The sequence below is a fragment of the Aotus nancymaae genome, unplaced genomic scaffold (assembly GCF_030222135.1).
Source record: "Aotus nancymaae isolate 86718 unplaced genomic scaffold, 86718_ANA_hifiasm-v0.15.2.pri h1tg000018l, whole genome shotgun sequence".
Classification (NCBI taxonomy): domain Eukaryota; kingdom Metazoa; phylum Chordata; class Mammalia; order Primates; family Aotidae; genus Aotus; species Aotus nancymaae.
This window is the reverse complement of record NW_026988430.1, coordinates 16,475,451-16,498,738: the sequence shown is the minus strand read 5'-3', so window position 1 is coordinate 16,498,738 and position 23,288 is coordinate 16,475,451. Positions and strand designations below refer to the sequence as shown.

Genomic DNA, 23,288 nt, shown 5'->3' with positions numbered 1-23,288 from the left:
CATGCCTGTAATCCCAGCACTTTGAGAGGCCAAGGCAGGAGGATCGTTTGAGCCCAGGAATTTGTGACCAGCCTTGGGAACATGGCGAAATCCTGTCTCTACAAAAAAAAAAAAAAAAAAAAAAATTAGCTGAGCAAAGTGGTGTGTGCCTGTAGTCCCAGCTACTCGGGATGCGGAGGTGGGAGGATTGCTTGAACCTGGGAGGTGGGTTCCAATGCTTAGTAGCTCAAAACAGTAACAGTCATTTATGACCTCTCACAGTTTCTGTGGGTGAGAAATTCAGACAGGACACATTGGGAATGGCTTGTTTCCACTCTGTAATATCTGGAGTTTAGCTGGAAGACTCCCATGGCTTCTCCACTTGACCGTGGCTTCCATACAGCATGATGGTAGCGTCTGTAAGGGCCTGCCTGACCAAAGGCCAGATTGCCTTTTATGACTTGGCCTTGGAAGCCACACAACATCACTTCTGCCCTGTGCAACTGGTCAGACGGCTACAAAGCTCTACCCAGGGTAAAGGTGCAGAAACATAGACCCCATGCCCCATTGTAATGGAATACATGAAACAGGGTGTATGTGATTGTGGCCATCTTTGATAAAAGCCATCTACCATGGCACACTCATCACCTGATCACATGACATGATTATCTGCTATAGATTAGCCTGGGAATCTGTTAAAGGAATGGGGGCGTCCCCCATCTCCCAGGGCATTAACTGAATCTGAATAGTAACATTTCTCTTATCCAAGCCTACCTTAAGGTCAGAACATTCTAGCGAGTATGTAATAGCTGTCTGCAGGCTGACTCTGGGTGCAGCCACAAGTACCACGCCCACCTCCAAAAGAAAAAAAGAAGAAAAGTCGTTGGCCCATTGCCTCTGAGCACTGAGGACAATCCCTGTCTCTGGCTTCTTTCAGATAATTTTATTCAGAGGCCTTGAGATTGACAGGACACTGTGAACACTTCCTTTCTCTCTAGCCCTTCCCAGCTCCCTCTGAAGCCTTCATTGGTCCAGGCAGGTGGTAGTCAAGCCTTGAGTCAATCAGCTACAGGAATCACCTTTCGCTTTGGAGAACATTGCTTTCTGATGTCTGGGTAAGGCAGGTCTTCATCTGGAGCCATGCCACGTACAGCTCAGGTGAGCACTGCCTTACCCAGACCAGGTGCTGATACCTGGCAGCCAGGTCAACACAGTGTCCTAAGCCAGCTCATAACCTAGCACCATGGTGTTTCTAGGGCTTCCATGCCAGGCACCTGTCCATTTTAGCCTAATAGGGAGCAGATGGTGGGGAATGATGCTCGGCTTCCAGGAGTCAGGCGCTTGCAATGTTGGAAGTTTGGGACCTAGCCGGGCGCAGTGACTTAGGCCTGTAATCCTAGCAGTTTGGGAGGCCGAGGCGGGCGGATCGCCTGAGGTCAGGAGTTCGAGACCAGCCTGGCCAACTTGGTGAAACCCCATCTCTACTGAAAATACAAAAATTAGCTGGGCGTGGTGTCATGCGCCTGTAATCCCAGCTACTCGGGAGGCTGAGGCAGGAGAATTGCTGGGACCCGGGAGGCGGAAGCTGCAGTGAGCTGAGATGGGGCCAATAAACTCCACTACACTCCATTACACTATATCAAAAAATAAAATAAAATAAAATAAAAAGGAGTTTGGGACCTAGTTTGAGATACTTCCATTTGATTCCGGGAGGCCCATAAGGTGGAGTTTTAAGGTTGTTGCTTCCAATTGCCAAACACCAGGGTAATCCCCTGAGATGGTCCAAATATAATAATGATCATTGAATTAGTAGTGCTCAAATGGAGAGATACGGTGAATGGAGAGAGATGACTGTATCGTACTTCTGTTGGATATGTGTGACCAACGACCGTGAGTTTGTAGATCCCCTTATTCCACTGGCCATTTTGCACATTCACAGAGTAAGGGTGTCCTGGGATCTAATTGGTGAAGGTTTGCTGATTATTTAGCTGATGTGGGACGTAAGGCACTGACTGAGCCACCGAGTGTCCTCCTGTCCCCAAGTTTCTGTGAAAGTTTAGTTCATGTCAAATAAAGCACAATCGGCACGATGTGTGCATTGACGTAATTGACCGGAGATCAAGTTGGGCAGACAAACGCACATTGTTTGGGACGGCGGTCAGCATTCCTGCGCTCCCCAAATCATTCCCTATCCTTGACTCATCTAGAGAGTGGGACGCCCATGCTGGTTTCTGCACAGGTTACACCTGCTTCCAGTGCCCGGAAGGTGGGCTTTGGGCTCCGGTGGTGCCTCTGCCTCCATCACTGGCATCCCTGTGCTGCAACGCTGATGTTCATCAGACTCTTCATCTCCCTGTAGGCATATTTTGTAACGGGACGTTTGATCAGTTCGTGTGTTGGCCTCATTCTCCTCCTGGAAATGTCTCTGTGCCCTGCCCTTCGTACTTACCTTGGTGGAGTGAAGGTAATAAGTCTTATTTTTACCAATTTTCCCCAACCAAGCGTTTTTCTCAAGTTCTCTTCCCCCAGTCCCCTTCTAAGCTCTCAGTCATGCATCTTCCTTCTCCTCTTGTCTTCTGTAATTCTTCTATTTTTGGATGTTCCATTTATTTTTATGTGTGTATATATATTTTATTTGTTTTTGTGGTTACATAGTAGGTGTATATATTTATGGGGTATATGAGATGTTTTGATACAGGCATGTGATGTGAATAGGCATGGAGAATGGGGTAGCCATCCCTCAAGCACTTGTATTTTCAGTTACAAACAATCCAATTATACTCCTTATTTCAAAATGTATAATTAGCTTATTATTGACTATCATTACCTGTTGTGCTATCAAATAGTAGCCTTATTCATTCTTTCTATTTTTGTACCCATTATCCCTCCACACCTCCACTGTCCCAACCCCCTACTACCCTTCCCAGCCTCTGGCAACCACCCTTCTATGCTCTATGTCCATGAGTTCAATTGTTTCGATTTTTAGATCTTATGAATTATCTCTCTTACTTTGAAGATTCTGGAGTACAGATCCAGCAGCCACTAAATTTGGCTGCAGTGGGGGTAAGAGTGGCCACTGTCGTGGAGAGGAGAAAGAGGTGGCGGAGAAATATTGGGATGCTAAACTCCACACAATTTTTGGCTCGTTAGATGGAGAGGAAGGATTTTAAAACTACCCTTGCATAAACATCGAAGGGAGGTGCCAATGAATTGGTGCTTTTAACTCCCATGGGACTTGGATGGAGAATTTAACCACTTAGTTTGCCCTGATCCTGTTTAAAGGAAATAAACATTACTTAGATACCCAGGATAATATCTCATTCCTACTGGCCCCAGGAGCTTGACCTCTTGGTTATTTTATTCTGGAAGAGGAGAGAGGTGATTACTGGTTAGATTCCTGTTGCCTTTGATCACAGACCCCCGGCAAATGTGAGGACAATTAAAACTATTCTCAGGAAGTGGTTACAAAGCTCCAGGCAAAACAAGGTGAGAACCAGCTTCTGAGAGGGTAAGATAGCCTTTTGTATTTAATTTCAGCCCAATAAATCATTCCATTGTGCAACCTCAGTTTCAATATTTTCAACCCTCTGGAGAAGAGAGAGAGTGTTTAGAAGGAAGATACATTTCTGGGTGGGAGAGTTAGTGACCTATTTTATGGAAGTGTTCTCTGATGAAATCCAGTTGGAATCAGCCCAAGAAGCATGAGAATGTGAGATTTTAGGGAGGGTGGAAGAGAGAACTCTCTGGACCAAGGGCTCTGAATGATTCAGGCACTGTCCCCCTGGGAGCAGCTCAGTGAGGGGAAAAAGCACTGGGTGTGGAGTCAGGAGCCCCGAGGTCAGACCCGGTTCCTCTATTTTACACTTGGAGACTTTGGGCAAATTCCCACAGCCCTCCGAGCTGCCGCTTCCTCATCTATGAAGGGAAGAAGAGTCGCTAAATCTTCAGGTCATTTTGAGGAGTAAATGAGAAGGCACTCAGAGGGCGTGTCACAGAGCCAGGGTAGTGGGAGCTGAAACTGAGTCCAGGGAGGAGCCCCTTGGATTCCTGTAGGCTTTGAAGACCCCAAACACCTGGACTCCTCAGTGGCACGCGGAGCTGATCTACCTCTCTGCTCACTGTCTACCTGCCCCTTTCCAAGAGCTAAAAATACAGATCCGTTCCACTTGAAGAGAAAATAAAGTGTTCAAAAAGTCACATTTACAAAGAAGTTGAGTTAGAGGCTCTTTAAAAAAAGAAAAAAGAAAGAAAAAACATAGGTTTTGGGCTTCTGGAATGTGAAGGGAGTGTGATTTGCAAAAGGTGGGAAGTCACTTTTCCACCTGCCATTCTGTGCATTAAATCTTTAGAATCCAAATGGATCCCTGCCGTGAAAAGAGAATGTGGAGACCACGGAAGGGCACAGAGAAGAACATGTGCAAATGTGCAGAGTGGAGGAGAGACCCTGTGAGATGAGCGTGAGGAATGAGCATGGTCATATGAGAAGAGGGAGTGCCTGAAGGCAAACAGAAGCCGTGATTGACAACTGAGGCTGGGTGCTGAGGATGAAGGAAACTGGGTGTTAGTCACTAAGGGTTTCAAACTCTCTTCTGTGGAGGAAGACGATGTGGAGCCCCACAGGGTGTTAAGGCATAAAAAAGGAGCACACATTATAGTTTGAGAGAATGATGTTAATAGCCTGTAGCTATTGGGCCGAGGAATGGAGGAACCAGGGAGGTGAGTGGAGAAACTACTGCAGTGTCCCAGAAAATAGCATTTTCTGAATCTGGATTCAGGATCCGGGGCAGGAGCAAGAGGACAGAAAGAAGGAGAAAGACTAAAGAAAAGTGTTGGAAGTGGAATGGTCAAGGTTTGTCCTCAGTTGTAGTTGAAATAGAGACAGAGAGGAGTAGAAAATGGAGGAGAGGAAAACAAACTCCTCCTCCTTCTCCTTTTCCTCCTTCTTCCACTCTCTTTCCCATCTGAGGAATAGTCTCAGGGTCCACCTAGCCCCACCCAAGCCCACATCTCAACCAGCTGGTAGCCAGGCCCTCTGGCTCCTCCTCCCCTCCATCCCTCACTGCTGCAGACTCACCAGCACCCTCTGTTGCTTCTCCATTTCCCCACCAGTCCCTGCCTCAGATCTGGCCCCCTCCAGGCACCTTTGGAAAAGCTTTCTAAAATACCAGTCATATTCTGTCTGCCCCTATCATGACCCCTACAGATGGCATGCAAGACCCCTGTCGCCTGGCCCTGCTGACGACCTCGTTAGCCTTCTCCCCCACATCCCGGGTTCCCTGCACTCCAGCCTGATGAGCAGTTCCGGAGCTCTGCACCAGTCCAGCTGTTGCCACTCGGTGCCTTGGCTCACACATCTGCCCAGGAGGCCTCCTCACGGGCTCTGGCCACGCTCCTCTGCCTATAAAGCCCCCGCAATTCTCACCTCAATCCTTTCCTTCCTCTAGGAGATTTCTCGGACCTCTCCCCTCAAGCACGAAGGCCCTCTGCCTTTCTGAGGCCTCTTCTATACCTGTGCATTTATAATCTTAATAGTTTTATAATCGTTTTTGACATTTATGATTATTTGTAATCTTAGCATTTATAATCGTTTATGACAATTTTTCTTTGCACTCCCCCAAGCAGAGGTGAGCCCAATTCATCTCTGCATTCCTAGCACAAAGCATTATGGCTAGCACAGACAACTCAAGTGCCGAGTGAGATTCTTGTCATTCACTCATTCAACCAGTATTTATTAAGCACCTGTTGTATGCTCAGCTTTATTTTTTATTTTTATTTTTTTTGAGACAGAGGCTTACTCTGCCACCCAGGCTGGAGTGCAGTGGCATGATCTCGGCTCACTGCAACCCCTGCCTCCCAGGTTCAAGCGATTCTCCTGCCTCAGCCTCCTGAGTAGCTGGGATTACAGGCGCTGACCACCACACCTGGCTAATTTTTGTATTTTTAGTAGAGACAGGGTTTCACCATGTTGGCCAGGCTGGTCTTGAACTCCTGACCTCATGATCCACCCACCTCAGCCTCCCAAAGTGCTGGGATTATAGGCGTGAGCCATCGCACCTGGTCATGTTATTCTTAAATGTTTGGGATAGATTAGTGACAAAAACCAAGTGAGCTCTTTCTCCTGTGGGGCTCACATTCTCACAGGAGAGACAGACAGTTATCAATAAGCATCATAAATAAGTGCAGACCGTGTTTGAATGTGCTCTATGTTTGAAAAGATGGGGAAGAGAAGGGATGGGAGTGTTGGAGTGGGGTGATGAGTTGCAGCTGTAAACTGGGTAGTCAAGGAAGACTTCGATGGCAAGGTGACATTTTGGAGACGATGTAGCGAAGGTAAAGGTTTTAGAGGAAGGATGTTGGGGAGAGGAGACAACAGGTCAATGGCTCTATGTGGGGACCATGCCTGGCCTGTTCCATGAAGAGAATGAGGCAGGCGTGGCTGTGGTGAAGAGGGGAGAGAAGCAGTAGGTTAAGGCAGAGAGTTATGGGCCAGGTCTTAATGGGGCTTCGTGAAAGGCCGTAAGACATTTTCTCAGAAAGCCCTTGGAAGATTTGGAGAGAAACGTCACACGATATAGCTGATATTTTATTCAGCTCACTCTGGCTGCTGGGTTACCCACAGATGTGAGGGGCAGGACTATCAGAGGGGTCTGCAATAATCCAGGTGGGAGATGATGGTTCCACAGTCTGGAAGCAGCAGGTGAAAGTGGCAGTCAGATTCCGGATATAGATGAAGGCAGGGATGACAGATTAGCTAGAGGACCAGAGGAGGGCTATGAGAGACAGAGAAGGGAAGGGTGACTCTGAGGTTTAGGGCTGAGGGACTGGAAGGGTGGGTTTGCCATCCACGGAGGTGGTAAGATATATGGGTGGAGCAGATTCTGAAAAGAAGAAAAAGAGTTTGGTTTGGGGTGTGTTGTCTGACGTCAGTTAGACACCTTACCTAGCAAAGCTGTCAGGGGAGCAGGGGACGGTACCATTTGGCTGTCCATTAATTACATTAGCAGATAGTTACTATTGGCCCATGGTGTGCAGGGCCAGGACTAGGAAGGACCAACAAATTTCGATTTCTCATTTGCAAGCCCAGCCCCTAGTCCTCCAGGTAGGAAGAGCCTCTGGGAGAGTCTCCTGGGATAGATGTGACTCAGTCGCAATGGCAGTCTGTACGGGCAGAGGGATTTTCTCATCATTTGCACACACTCTTTCATTTAATCCTTTCCCAAATCATGGAGGGTTGGTGCCAATTATTATCCCCAGTTCCTGATGAGAAAACAGGAAGGCTGAGAGGTTAGGAGAGCTGGGCCCAGGACACACTCATGCACAAATGGCACATACAGCTTCAGCCCCAGCCTTTCTCTTCTTCATGGCATGGACATCAGGAAGAGATGCCCACCTAGCAAGCATCAGGAGCCCAGATTGGCGTCTCTCAGCTGGGCTGAACCTTGGAGGGCTTATAACATCTCTGAGTCACCAGGGGCTGTTCTAACTCCAGAGACTTTGGGTAAACACAGCAGACATTAGCAGACCATGGTGTGTTACAAAATTGCGAGGCTTCCATGTTTTTCTTTCCATCCCAAATAAACAGTGAGGATGTTAATGAGTCCCCAAAAGGGGAAATGAAAATCCCTTTTCCCTGGGACTTTCCACAGCTCTGTGGCATGCTCAGGGGAATGGGCTGCGTGTTCTGACCTTTCCTCCAGAGCTTTGTTTACTTTCAGAGAGCTCAGGAAGGGCCTACAGACACTGCTTGGCTCAGGGGACTTGGCAGACGATAGAGAACGCCACGGATATTTGGCAGGATGACTCCGAATGCTCCGAGAACCACAGCTTCAAGCAAAACGTGAGTTTGCTCAGCTCAGTGAGGAGGCATCCAGGGTCCAAATCACCCTCCTCCGAGACACCCCAGTGGCCGGCTGGCTCGAAGGGCCACACAAAGAGCTTTCTCCCAGCGCGTCTCCCCGGGGAAGCTAAGCAAGGTCCCGCAAAGCAGCAACTCTCATGTCGGCCGTGGAATTTCTTCCACTACTAGGCTGATATGCAAAATCCTAAGAGAAATCAGTCTTCCAGGGTGGATCCTGGCATTTGCGCTTGCTCTTCCCCATGCCTGGAGCATTTGTCCCACCTCCCCCATGGCTGGCTCCTTCTCACCCTCCAGGTTTCAGCCCAAATGTCTCCTTCAAAGAGAGATCTTCTGGCCAGGAGCAGTGGCACAGGCCTGTAATCCCAGCACTTTGGGAGGCCGAGGCGGGTGGATCACGAGGTCAGGAGATCGAGACCATCCTGGCCAACATGGTGAACCCCGTCTCTACTAAAAATAGAAAAATTAGCTGGGCGTGGTGATGCGAGCTCGTGGTCCCAGCTACTGGGGAGGCTGAAGTAGGAGCATCCTTTGAACGCAGGAGGTGGAGGTTGCAGTGAGCTGAGATCGCACCACTGCACTCTAGCCTGGTGACAGAGTAAGACTCCGTCTCAAAAAAAAAAAAAAAGAGAGAGAGAGAGATCTTTCCGGCTCACCCAATCCAGAGACTGCCCTTGGTGGTCACTTTCCTACCACATCCCCCCCCAACCACCACTTTAATCCCTTTATGGCACCTGTCCCCCGCTGAAACTCTTACACATTGCTCATTTGTTGTCTAGCCCTCTCGCCAGAATGTAGATCTGGTGGTGACAGGGGACTTCTGTGCCTCGAGGGGGCAGCATAGCACAGGGTCTAGGGTCAGACGGCTCTACTTCCATCCCAAATAAGCAGTAAGAATGTTAATGAGCCCTCAAAAGGGGAAATGAAGCATCCCTTATCCCTGGGATTTTCCACAGCTCTGTGGCATGCCCAGGGGAGCAGTGTGTGTATGCACATCCAGACTCTGCACTTCCTGGCTGTGAACTTGGTACAAGTTACCTCATTTCCCTGGGCCTCTGCTTCCTCATTCATGCCACAGGGATCATATTTGCTCCTTGTGACGTGGTGAGGATTTAGTCATCAGACATCAGTTTCTTAGGAGAAAACCTGATACAGAGTCAGCATGGTGTAATGTAGGCATTCCGGCCCTACCCCCAGGGTCTACCACAGTAACTGGTCTCCAAGTCCCCATGGCTTCCCAAGAACGGTTCTTTGGATGAACAAACGCATCCATGCTTCAGACTTCTCTCCACATGTGTTCCTTCTGAGATCCTTCCGCACCGTTCTTTCTTGTTGGGCTCTTGCTTTTCTCCCTGAGGACCTCCTGGTTGTCCAAAATCTGCTCACTTTCCTTCAAGGGCAAGAGGCTGCACAAAGCGGAGGAACAGGTGTTTGGGAATTAGACAGATATCTAGGTTCACCCCTTGGTTTCTTTCATTCAGATGGTCAGGCCACAGACAGTCAAGATGCATCTACAATAGGTTAGGTTTTTGCACCAGGTGCTGGGAATAAACCGGGTAGCACACAGATACTGCCTCCAGGGAGCTCAGAGTCTCATGAGGCTCATGGACAGTGTGAACACTGCTGGGAGGGAGGTGTCAGATGCCCACGGTCACAGGGGAGTGGGAAACTGATGCAGATAGTGGGCGGGGAAGGTTGCTCAAGCCTAGCTCTGCAGGGTGAGAAGGAGATGACCATAGGAGGAGAGAGAGCAAGAAGGAGAAACACACCTAGGGTCGTCAAAGAGGACACAGGGCTTTGGGGGCCACTTCAAGTGCCACTGGGAAGGTGAGCTAGGACCTGAGAAGGACACAGGTGGAGGTGGAGGCCTCAGGAGAGGTAGGTGATTAAGCCCTCCTGTGCCTGGTGAAGGGCTTAGGACTTTGCATGTTGAAGTAGGGGAGGGACATAACTAACTCCTGTGTTGACAGGTTTGCCTTGGCAGATTGGAGAGAGGTGAACCTGTCAGCACATGAGCTTGTTACGGAGATTGGAGATTGGAGCCATGCTGGAGGCAAAAGGCAGGGAGAACAGGCAGGAGCTATGGGAGCAACTCAGCCCAGATAGGAAGGGAACACCAAGGGGGTGGAAGAAGACAGAGGGTTGACTCCCAGGTTTACCAAGGAGCAGAATGGTAGGACCTGGCACTGGAGGCTGTGAGAGGGTGGAGTCAAGGACAACGAGCTCGCAGGCTTCTGGCTCGGACCCTTGAGTCCTGAAAATGCCCTTCCCCGAGAAGGATACAGGGAGAGGCCTTGCTAAAGAGGTTCTCAATATTTTGCTACCTAATTCTGTGCCCTAATTTGAACCTGCAAAACGCCCCCACTCTCCGCCACCCCAACACCCCCTAGTTGTGGCTTTTTTTTTTAGATAGTCTGTCTCTGTTCCCCAGGGTGGAGTGCAGTGACATGATCATGGCTCACTGCAGCCTCCAACTTCTGGGCTCAACTGATCCTCCCACCTCAGCCTCCTGAGTAGCTGGGACTATAGGCACACACCACCACGTCTGGCATTTTTTTAATAGAGACAGGGTTTCATCATATTGCCCAGGCTGAATTGTGGCTTTATTTCATGATTTAGTTGGAATTCTTTAGCTTTCTGAAGTCATTTAAATATTCTCCCATTGAACATTAAAGATATTTTAATACAATAGTTTAAAGTTTAGGGACGGGGAAGGCAAGGAATCAGTTTTAGAAACACTGTTGTGTCACTTGTGTCAACTAGCCTCTCTACAGGCATCTGTCAGATGGGGTGGAAAATACCGGCTTTGCAGGCCTACTTGTGAGGCTTCAGAGGGTAATGAACGTGAAGTGACTCATCAGTCTCCTGGCACACAGTAGGTGTTTGATAGCTATGATTATTGCATTTCTTTTCTTTTCAGAATATCTTTCCTGGACCCTAGAAAACCTTCTCTCCCTCCCTGGGCCTTTCTGGTCCAGTCCTAGGGATGTGATCATAGTTTACTTGTCATTGTGAGATTTTTGGTGTATGTGATGGTAGCTTTTCTGCATTGGCTACTTGGTTGGGTTTCTGCGTGTGTGTGTGTGTGTGTGTGTGTGTGTGTGTGTGTAATATTTCATTTGACTTTCAAAAGTAAAAAACCTAGCTTTTTGTTAAGTTATTAAGGTCAACTCTATTTTCTATAGTTTATTATTCTATTTATACATCTAGTAAGTTAATCTGCTTTCATAGATGTCTTTAATTTTTGTTGACACAAACTATTTAAATATTATTTTACATTTTAAGCTGCATTATTACTTTTGATATGCTTTAGAAATTTAAACTATCTTAAGTAATTGTTATAACAAGAAAATCTTTCTTATTTTTAAATAATTCTAGTTCATCAAATACATCAAGATTATATGGTGAGTCTTAAATTTCCCTAAATATGTCAATACTGTTTTCATCAAGGTGTCAACTTAACGTTGAAAATCAAATACTCTTTGATGTATTTCATATTGGAATCTTAGTACTAACCTATTAGATCCTCTAATATGTCATATTCTCTAAATAACATCAATTACATACAGATTGTGCAAGTAATTTAAAAAACCTCTACATGAGGGATAGACAGAAGGGTAGTTATGTGATGATACAACATACAGTTTAATGATTTAGAGGCTGTGCACAGTGGCTCACACCTGTAATCCCAGCACTTTGGGAAGCCGAAGTGAGAGGATTGCTGGAGCCCAGGATTTTGAGACTAGCCTGGGAAACATGGCAAAAATCCATCTTTAAAATAAAATATAAAAATTCACTGGGCGTAGTGGCGTGCACCTGTAGTCTCAGCTACTTGGGAGGCTGAGGTGGGAGGATCGCTTAAGCCCCAGGAAGTCGAGACTGAAGTGAGCTGTGATTGTGCCACTGCACTCCAGTGTGGGTGACAGGGAAAGACACTGTCTCAAAAAAAAAAAAGAAAGAAAAGAAAAGAATAGTTTAATATTAGAATCTAGGTGGTGAATATACAGATGTTTTTTATAAAGTTTATTTAACTTTGCTGTATGTTTGAAACTTTTCATAATAAATATTGAGGAAAAACAAGAAAAAATTCTATAACTGAATTCAACACAAAACATCAATAAATGTCGTGGTGTGATCAAACCTCACCAAGATTAAGACACAAACAAAAACTTTCACATTAAGGAGACAAACTGGCCCAAGAAAGTAGAAGTTTCCATCTCAGGAGACATGGTTGCCTATAGACCAAGATTTGTTTTTCGAATTTTCAATACCAGAGGTGTAGGTGTGTTGGTAAATGTTAACAACAGGCTCCCTGCTTCCAGTCCTGAAGAAAGAAAGGCTGTGATTTGTTAACATTTGCCAATTTCCGTGGCATCGATTCCCCGCCATGGCCAATTTCAAGCTACCGGTGTGACCACAGAGTATGCACAGTAGCACGGCATTAGAAATGTTTCCCCTTATGCAGATATAACAGCCAAAATAACCCTAGTACCTCTGAACACAGACATGTAGAAACATAATTAGGAAGAGATGAATTTTGAGTATTTATTACTTTTATTGTGAATATAATTTATTCACTGTACATTTAAATCGTTTAATTTTTAAGAATGTTAAAAGTGTTTTACAACTGGCTCCCTGAAAATTTGCCCACCCAGTTCTCATAAGCCAGGATGACCACACCACTGGGTCTACCAGGGTGATTGTTTTTTTTCACTTTTGTCAAGAAGTTGAGCCCCAAGCTCATGTTCATTAGAGGAGGTTGATCGAATTCAGGTTCAACACACTTCATAACCTAGCTATTTGGTCTAATGGGAGCCACCTGGCTGGGGCCCTGTTCCTTCAGAGCCTCGTGGGTGTTGGCGTTGTCATGTCTTTTGCTCCCTTAAGTCTATCCTAATCTTCCATCAAGGTGCAGTGGCTCATAACCGTAATCCCAGTGCTTTGGGAGGCCGAGGCGGGAGGGCTGCTTGAGGCCAGGAGTTCGAGACCAGCCTGGGCAACATAGCAAGATCCCATGTCTAATCTTTCATCAGGCACGAAGAACCTTCACCTGGATCCTATACATCCTCAGGGAATTATTTTTAGCCTCCTTTAAACTTTCCTAATGGATTTGAGTTAACAGAATCTGTGGTCCTGATGCAGTTTTACTGTGTGAGATGTCATACCTCTTAAAGGGATTGGAAGGACATCTGTAGTGGGATTAGATCCAGTTTATCTCAAGAATTTGTCCGACTTTTTTCACACCAAAGTCATGCTAATTGCATGCCTCGAATTAGGCAAATTGTGTATATATTTTTTTCTCCTGAGCTGTAAACTGTTTGAGAACAGTGACAAAGTCAGTCATATCTGAATATCACCCCCAAACCTCTGACCTAGGACTGGGGTGCACAGTGGTCTTTGCATACAGTAGGCACTTAATAAATACTACATGAATGGCTTCACAGATTTTTAGTCCATTGGTCTGTGGTGGGGCCTAGCCATCAATATTAGTTCTAAAGTTCCCCAGATGATTCTAATATGCAGTCAAGTTTGAGAACCACGAGTGGGCAGACACAGTGGCACCATCCCCAAGTCGGCGAATGGGGAGCACTAAACAAGATTTGAAAACTGCGCTTTTGAAGACAGGAAGTAAAGCTTTCTCTCTTTGGAAAAGTGAGGACAAGGGCATTGCCTCCTCCCCTCTGCAAATGGCCATATTTCCAAGAATTCAAATACTTAATAAAAAAACACTTCTGGCCATGTTTACCTGTGTTTCTAATAGAGGGTTGAAATTTTGCCCAAAAAAGGCCAGTGTTAGTAAATCTTTGCCCTTCAGAGTTTTGGCAAACAAAATATGTTATGTTCTTCCAACTGATGAGGTGCTGGGGGTCCTTATGCAAGTTCAGTGGCACTTTTAAAGGAGATTGTATGTGTGTGTGTTTGTGTGTGTGTGTGTGTGCACGCATAAGCATTAACAGGTGTGTTTAGACGACTTAGTATGGAATTGTGTTTAATGGAATGAAAATTGTTATTTTCCCTTACTTTGTCCTTTAAAAAGTGCTTTCTATCCTTAAATATATAATTTAATTAATATATACATATCAATTGATATATCTGTATATAATTTTAATATATGGTATATAATTTTAATAATACATTTTATTTTTCAATATAATTTGTAATATATCCATTGATTATATATAATTTCTCCAAGACTTTATTTTGAAATATTCAAACATATAGAAAAATTAAAAGAATGATATAGTAGATACTAATATGCCCACTATTTAGATTCAAAATGTGACAACATTTTGCCACGTTTGTTTTCTCTCTATTTCTCTCCCTCTGAAATATTTAAAACTAATTTGCAGGTGTCATGAGATTTCATCCCTAAATTCGTCAGATACCTCCTTAGATTAAGGACATTGTTCTACACAATTACATTACCATTATTTCAACCAAGTAAAACTAACAGTGATTTTTATCACATCATCTGTTTCATCTGTATTTAAATTTTTTTTAATTTAAACATTTTTTCCAGTTGTTTTCCCAAATTTTTATAGCCTTTCTGCCCTAGAAATATTTCTCTTTCTCTTTTACAGTTGCATAGTATTTCATTTAGTATATCCACGAAAGTTTGTTCAGCCACTGTCCTATGGCCATCTAGGTTATTTCCAATCTTTTATTCCCAGCAATGCCACGGTGAATCACTTCATATGTGTATGTTGGCTCATATTTGTGGCAGTATATCTTTTGGAAGATTCCTAAAAATGGGATCACTGGATTAAAGGCAGATGCATTTATAATTTTGTTAGATATTGCCATAGGGGTTATACATTTGTCCTCCCTTCAGCTATGTGTGAGAGTACCTGTTTCCTCATTGGGTGGGTATCATATATGGGTTAGGAAGCTTTTCATAAAGGTATTTAAGTGACTTAAGAGTCACCTGCTGGTACTAAGAGTGAGCTGGAGACCGGATGTTTTGGAATCTCCAGGAAAATAGCCAGGTTTTGTTAGAAACTTAATGTAGAGGACAGTTGAAGAAAATCCTCTAAAGAAGCACAATTAAACCAACTGTAGCAGGGGTTCTGGGTGTCCTGCCCATATTCCCTTGCCCTGATCAGTTCAGTACACAGCTGCTTAACTTCTTACCACAAGTGCATGCATTTCTTTGCTGGCTCTCTGGTTCCTGAAGCCCACTTTGTTGAAATGCAGGCCATAAGTGCCACAGAATTAATGTGCCTTGGAAGCAACTTTCAATCGATGACTGGCAAGATTTGGTATATTTCTATACCAACTCCCTTGGTCTTGAGGGTAATTGACCCTGAGGCTTCCAGAGTTTCCCCAGTGGGATAAAGCTCCAAATTCCCACCATGGTGGCTGCCTTGATAATATACCCTATATTTGGTCTACCTTCTCCCTTCCCCTACTGATCATTTTTTCACTTTGTTTTGTTTTGTTTTGTTTTTGTTTTTGAGATGGAGTCTCACTCTGTCGCCTAGGCTGAAGTACAATGGTGCAATCTCAGCTCACTGCAACCTCTGCCTCTCCTGCCTCAGCCTATGGAGTAGCTGGGATTACAGGTGCCCGCCACCACGCCCAGCTAATTTTTGTATTTTTAGTAGAGACGGGGTTTGCCATGTTGGTCAGGCTGGTCTTGAACTCCTGACCTCAAGTGATCTGCCCACCTCGGCCTCCCAAAGTGCTGGGATTACAAGTGTGAGCCACCGCACCTATCTGATTTTTTTCACTTTCTATGCAACCTGCCTGCATTCCAATTTTTGTCGCAGGCTCTGCTTCTTGGAAACCCAAACTAAGAAACCGAAAAAAAAAAAAATCCAAGCATTTCCCCTAATTTGTTTCTAGAAAGCATAAAACACATACGTATATTTTAAAAATCATAATTTAGAAACAAATATTAGTTATTTAATTAAATGTGTTAGCCTTGTATCTCCAATAAAATAAATCACACTAAATCACCCAGAAATCATCAATTTAAAGAAACTACACCACTCTGTATGCAGAAGCACAAAACACTTCTCTACTTTCAAGGTGTTTCATAGTCTATCTGGAAAGACAAGATGAATGTAAGCAAAGCATTAATGAATTATACAATTGATGCCCCTATTTGTGAAACAGACCACAAGTACTTTGACAGTAAGAGTTGACAATCAGCAGAAAGGCATTTGAGGGGCATTTCCTACAAGGGATAAGTTTATGCTGGTCTTAGAAGGAAAGATTTAGTTTCAAGAAGAGGCAAACAAGCGCAGTTGGAGACTGACAAGATTATAGTGATCTTGATGAGGTTCATAGAGAATAATTCTAGAGAGAAACATGGTTGGGATTGATCTGGAAGAGCTCAAAAGCTACACTGAGAGTTCTGCCTCCAGACCACCATAGCAAAAAGATGTTAACAGAGAAAGAAAAAAACATACCACGTGGACATTTTATCTACACAAAGGAATGAAGAGCACTAGAAATAGTAAATATGAAGGTAAATATTTTTAGAAATCCATAACAGTAAGATGTATGGAAAAATCCCCAAATGTTTAAAACATAACAGCATGCTTCTAAATAACCCGTAAGTCAAGTAAAAAAGTATAAGAGAAATTAATAAATATTTTACTAAATAAAAATGAACAAACAATATATCAATAATTTTGTGATGCAACCAAAGCAGTCATGGAAAGAAATGTATAGCATTCTTTCTTTTTTTTTTTTTTTTGACTTTAAGTTCTGGGATACATGTGCTGAATGTGCAGGTTTGTTACATAGGTATACATGGTGGTTTGCTGCACCTATCAACGCATCACCTAGGTTTTAAGCCCCACATGCATTAGGTGTTTGTCCTAATGCTCTCCCTCTTCTTGCCTCCCACCCCTCGACAGACCCTGGTCTGTGATGTTCCCCTCCTTGTGTCTATGTGTTCTCATGTTCAACTTCCACTTATGAGTGAGAACATGTGGTGTTTGTTTTGCTGTTCCTGTGTTAGTCTGCTGAGAATGATGGCTTCCAGCTTCATCTATGTCCCTGCAAAAGACATGAACTCGTTCCTTTTTATGGCTGCATAGTATTCCACGGTGTATATGTGCCACATTTTCTTCATCCAGTCTATAGCATTCTTATATTAGAAAATTGGAAAAATATCCAATCAGTGGCCTAAATTCCACCTTAAGAAACTAGGAAAAAAAAAAACCCCAGCAAATTAAACTCAAAGTAAGCAGAAAAGAATTAGAAAGGTAAGAATAGAATTTAATTAAATGGAAAACAGAAAGATAATAGGAAAATAGATAAAACCCAAACTTGGTTATTTTGTGTTGATTGTTTTGAGTCTTTTCCATTCTGGTTTGATTTTTGTGCATTTTTGGCTGGTGTGTCTCATAGATTTCTTCACTGGTGCTTTTTCTCCAGTTTTCTCATCATCAAAATCATCATCATTGTCTTCTTCAACATCATCACCTTCATCTTCTTCATCAGCAGCAAGTTTTAATTTTTTTCTGTGCAACCTTGCTACCACCCCTAGGGGCAGATTGCTTTCCAGACATAGTTAAGAGTTTCACATTCTCCTCCTCTTCATCTTCTGACTCTGCATCTTCCTCCACAGCTACTAAGTGCTGCCCATTAATATGCATTGGCCCTGAACCACTCTTCAACTGTAAGACCATGGGTGGTGTTATTTCAAAGACCCCAAGGGAAACCACTGGCTGTACAGACATTTTCAAAGTTGCCAGTGTTACTTTAATTGAACTGCCTTCATAATTCATTGTCTCCACTTCAACAATGTGCAGTCATCCTTTGCACCAGCCCCTAATCTGACCGTTCTTAAAGATAAGCGATGTTCCTTTTCATCATTATCCACCTTAAAAGGCTCATCTTTGTCAGCCTTTAATTCACAACTGAAGAGATAGTTGTGGGGCCTCAGGGGGCTCGTGTCCATGTCCACTGAGTCCTCCCTGGGGTGGTGGCACGTACTTAGGTGGGAAAGAAGGTGGACAGAGGTGAATAACCACTGCTCCAGGGAACAGCCATGCAGGATGGAATCACATCAGCCAAATTTGGTTATTTAAGAAGATCAATACATTTGGTAAGCCTCTAGAAAGATGAACTTTAAAAAGGGAAAGAATTAAAGATGAGAGAGAGAGAAAGTGAGAGAGAGGTCATGAAGTATATCAAGAATTGAGATGGGACATCACTACTGATACTTTATAGGCATTAAAAGAATAATAAGATATTTTTATGAATGCCTTTCTGCCAATAATTTCTACATGTTGGAGCCAATGGACAATTTTTTTAAACAAAAAAACTGCAAAAAGCTCACTAAAGAAGGAATAGATAACCAGAATAGCCCTATATCTACTGTTAAAATTGCCTTGTAGTTAAAGCCTTCTCACAGAGAAAACTTCAGACCTATTTAACTCCAATGGCGAATTCCACCAAATACGTAAAGATAAAATAATACCGATTCTACACAAACTCTATAGAAAATTGAAAAGGAGGAAATACTTCCCAACTCAGCTATGAGGCCATTGTTAAACAGATGCCAAGACCAGGCAAACACATTCCAAGAAAATAAAACTACAGAACAAAATCTCTCATGAACAAAGAGCAAAAAGCACATTTAATTACACAGAATTTCCAGTAAATTGTCCTCTGTTCGCAATCAGGCTACCTGGGACTCAGAGAAAATATTGCAATGTTTCATTGAGTCTTATTCCAAGAGGTCATCTATGAAGACTTACTTTGGAAAGGAAACATTCAGGCAGAAATCTGGTCCTGTCCTCCAGAAGGGAAGATCCATAGACTCTAGGGACAGTGCTCCCAAGGGCAAAGAGCCTGTCCTCATTCCCAAGGCACCATCTTGTTCTGAACACAATTCCTTTATGCTGTTGTAGTTCTTGGTGTATCAGTGCTGGGCTATGGGCCCAGTCACAGGGGTGAGACCCACTGTGGGTTCTTCACTTGTTAAGTTCCCTTGGCCTCTGAGATGTACCAGAGAGCAGTCTAAACTGCCCTATTAGGGTGTCAACAAGGATCGGGAAGGAAAAGTTTAAAAACATGTTGGGAGTCCATGCCTAGACCCTTGGTGGCCCTGGGCATGGAGCTGGGGGTTGTGGCCATAGCCCCGTGGCTTGGTGGTCATGTCTGCTCTTCCTCTGTGTTCAGGTGGATCATTATGCCTTGCTGTCAACCTTGCAGCTGATGTACACCGTGGGATACTCCTTCTCTCTCATCTCCCTCTTCCTGGCTCTCACCCTCCTCTTGTTTCTTCGGTGAGTAGAACTTCTGCAGACATATGTTCAGGCAGATAGAACCAACCCTATGTTTCGTTCTATCCCCTTGATTTTTCCTAGACATGCATACCTATGATAAAGTTTAATAAATTAGGCACAGGGAGAGATTAACAACAACAGCCAATATTAAAATAGAACAGTTATAACACTATACTACAATAAGAGTTATGTGAATGTGGCCTCTCTTCCTCTCAAAATATCTTATTACACTATGTTCAGCATTCTTTTTGTGATGGTCAATGGATGGAGCTGGTCAGTGTTAGATTTCATCACTACTCAGAATAGCACATCATTTAAAACTCACGAACTATTTATTTAATTATTTATTTCTGGAAGTTTTTCATTTAATATTTTTGAGGCGCAGCTGACCATGATCGACCACAGGTAACTAAACAGTAGAAAGCAAGAGTGTGGATAATGGGGAACTATGGTATTGTGAAATTTGCTCATTGGCTACCTCTAGAAGGCAGTGGAAGACTGGCCTGGATGTGTCATGAATCATCAAAGCTGGAAATGACCTGAGAGAGGCTGAGGTCCATCCATCCCATTTTGCAGATGAAGGGGAAGGAAGGGATGGCAATGTCCCAGTCAGAGGCATTGAGTCGCCACTGATCATAAAGCCAGTTGGCTGCACAGCTAGAACTTGAGCCCGAGACTCCTGACAGCACTACCTCCTTTGGATTAGACACCTGCTGTCTGCCCGGCCCCGGTGTAAATCCCTGATCACACCCATTACTGCCACAGCCCATTCCCACCACACCTCAATCAGAGGCATTCTTTTTACAGAAGAGATTAAGAATCTTCCCCAAGGTAAACAAGTGGGTGGAAGAGCTGGGATTTTAATCAAGGGTCCTCAGACTTCAATTAGCTATCAAATTTAGGTGCTTACTCCTAAGCATGTTGCATACATTAATTCATTTAAATGTTATCCTAATTCAAATTAGGATTAATTCTAGTCCTAGGAGGTTAGCATTATTATTACCCCCACTTGATAAGTGAGTTAGTTGAAATATGGAGCACTGAAGTAACTTGCCCAAGATCACCAGCTGGTGGGTGATGAAGCCAGGATCACAACCAGGCAGTCCAGGATCTGAGCACTTTCACTCCCTAAACTGTCTTTCAGCATTCCAAAGCCTGAGTGCCTTTTACTAATCATGTTTGTAGAAATCACCCAAGTGAGACATTTATGGACCCGCTAGAAAGCTCTCCAAAGCCGTCTCTGGTCTCAGGAGCATAAGTGGATATCATGTGGCAGAATGAGCATTTGACATAGGTGTAGGAGACCTGAGTGTCAGCTCCAGAGCTCCTGCCCACCTGGGCTCTGCCGGCCCTGGGTTGGGCCTCATATGATTCCTCAATCCCGAGATGTTCTGAAGCTTCTGGGTTAGAGTCATGACCATCTACCCCATCGGGAGAACAATGCTTGAGCTACAGGAGACCTCTACAACTTGCACCCACTGATTTTCTGTGACCTCTTTCCTCCGTGCCCTGTCCCAAAGTCCCAGGACCAAGACAGAAGAAAATAATAACTGCCCAGCCCTGTAGGAAGTCACTTCAGCTAAGCCTGGGACAACCAAGTGTCAATTTTGCCTAAGGCTTGGGGAAAAGTGAGGCCCAGTCGCTGCCCTCAAATAGCCCCCAATCTAGTTAGAGAGAAGAATGTGTAAATCACAAGACACAGGAACCTGCCTCAAGTCCTTTTTGGAAATTGCAAATGTAATAATAGCTCTAAAGCAAAATAGAACAGGATATGTGCTGCGCAGAGAGCACAGCGGTGGAAAGAGGTCTTTTCGCTGGAGACATCAAGGATGCGCAATGTCACATCACACACAGAGAGCCTGCAGGAGACTCCAGGTGCATAAGGAAGAGGTGATGAGAGCTGACATTTTTCTGGACACTTATTTATGTGCACAGATTAACTGATTTAATCATCTCACAACCCCTGGAGGCAAGTGCTCTTGTTCTCAGAGGCAGAAGAGGCTGAGACACCTATACTTTGTCCTGAGAATTGCTGTGTCTGAATCTCAGCTCTATGCCTTACTGCTCTGGGACTTTGGAAAGATGATGCAATCATTCAGCTTTAATTATTTCATTTACAAAATCAGGGTAATAATGGTGCATATTCCGCCAGTGGTGGTAAGGAGTAAGAATACCCAAAATAGCAGCATATGTAAATGATTTGGAACATGGCTGGCATGTTGGAGGTGTTTTGTAGGTGATAACTATTATTACTGCCATTTTACAAATGAGGGAAATGAGGCACAGAGAAATAAGGTCACATAATCCAGGAGTCCAGCTCTACAGCCTATACTATGACTCTCTGTCTTTAGTGATAGATACACAGGCATAAAAGGCATAGGCTTGTTGGTCAGAGCCGTTCTCTCCTGAGGGAAGGTGTTCGGTTTTCTCCTTGCACAGAAAACTCCACTGCACACGCAACTACATCCACATGAACTTATTTGCTTCTTTCATCCTGAGAACCCTGGCTGTGCTGGTGAAGGACGTCGTCTTCTACAACTCTTACTCCAAGAGGCCTGACAATGAGAATGGGTGGATGTCCTACCTATCAGAGGTAACCCCCTTCCCCACTGTTTAAATTGAACTCTCCACCTGACGGGTCAGTACTGGGAATCAGAAGGCAGGCAGGTGGGACTGGGGAGGGGTAGGGGGAGATAAGAGGGTTTCCAAGACTTTCTGGCTAGTACGTGACTTAACAAAACCACCACTTGCCAAGAGCAGGCCAGGCGAAGGAGACCAAAAGCAGAAGGGTTCACCGTGGCTGCTGTATGCCCTTGGGTGAGAATTTCTTCATGTACAAACAAAAGAACTGGACCAGATCAACATTTTTTTTTTTTTTTTTTTTTTTTTTTTTTACAATTATAGCTGGCCCTCTGTATCCGTGAGTTCTGCATTCATGAATTTAACCAACTGGGGATAGAAGATATTTGGAATAAAAAGGATGATTGTGTCTGAACTGAACATACACAGACTCTTTCCTTGTCATTATTCTCTAAACGATACAGTATAACAGCTATTCTCATAGCATTTATATGGTTTTAAGTATTACAAGCAACCTAGTGATGCTTTAAAGTATGTGAAAGGATGTGCATAGGTTATAGGAAAATACTACGCCATTTTATATAAGGATTTTGGTATCCACAGGGGGTCCTAGGAACAATCTCCCGAGGATACTGAGGGACAGTTGTACTATTTCCTTAAAGCAGCAAAGTTTTTCCACATTGAAATCTGCATCTATTGAGATGATTTTTCTTTTACCCTGCTAAATGATGCAATAACCTATTAAACTAACCTTGCGTTCCTGGAATAAATCCAACTAGGTTTTGATATATTATTTTCTTTCTCCTAAGTTGCTGTCCTTAGGTTGCTAATACTGTGTTTTGTTTAGTATTTCCTTGTTGACATTCATGAGGCACCTGTAATGCCTTTGTCAGTTTGGGGATCAAGCTAGTGCTAACCTCTTAAAACAAATTAGAACTTGTTTCCTCTTTCACTATTCTCTGGAAGAATTTATTGAAGATGACTATTATTTCTTCCTTAAATATTTGATAGATTGTGCTAATGAAGCATTTTGGACCCAGAGTTACTTTATCGGAAAGTTTTAAACTATGGGTTAGTTATGAATCTTATATCCAGATTCTATTTCTTCTGTCAGCTGTAGTAAATGAGCTTTTCTAGGAATTTGTCTATTTCATCTAACTGTTCAAATTTATTGGCCTAATGTTCATGATATTCTCTTCAGATCTTTTTCAAGTCCATTGGATCTGTAAGAGTGTTCTCATTTTCATTCCTGATATTGATCATTGGTATCTTTGCTCTTTTTTCAACCCTTTGATCATCTTGGCAACAACTTTCTCAACTATATTGGACTTTTCAAAGAATAAACTTTTGTCATTGTTGAATTCTCTTTATTGCATGTTCTCTATTTCATTAACTTCCGCTTTTATTATTTCCTCCCATGTACTTTCTTTGGGCTTAGTTAGCTATTCTTTTTCTAACTTTTTTTTTACATGATCCTTAAAATAATTGATATTCAGCCTTTTTCTCTTTAAAAAAATGCACTTAAAGCTGTAAGTTTTATTCTAGGTTTGGTATTAGCCATATACTGTAAGTTCATGCAGTATTTCCCTTACATTTGGTTAAGAAATGCTTTCTAATTTGTTTTA

General features: G+C 43.6%; 1 protein-coding gene across 2 annotated transcripts in view; it reads left to right on the top strand.

The window, feature by feature from the left end:
- The window catches only part of GLP2R (glucagon like peptide 2 receptor), a 57,550-nt gene that overhangs the window by 7,827 nt on the left and 26,435 nt on the right, over positions 1–23,288 (top strand). The window contains exons 3-6 of one of the 2 annotated variants that reach the window (XM_012457591.2): positions 2,339–2,443; positions 7,695–7,816; positions 18,977–19,083; positions 21,523–21,676. In XM_012457591.2, the coding sequence (XP_012313014.1) occupies positions 2,339–2,443; positions 7,695–7,816; positions 18,977–19,083; positions 21,523–21,676 (488 nt within the window). The remainder of the gene's footprint in view (positions 1–2,338; positions 2,444–7,694; positions 7,817–18,976; positions 19,084–21,522; positions 21,677–23,288) is intronic. The other variant, XM_064378312.1, reaches the window with a different exon arrangement.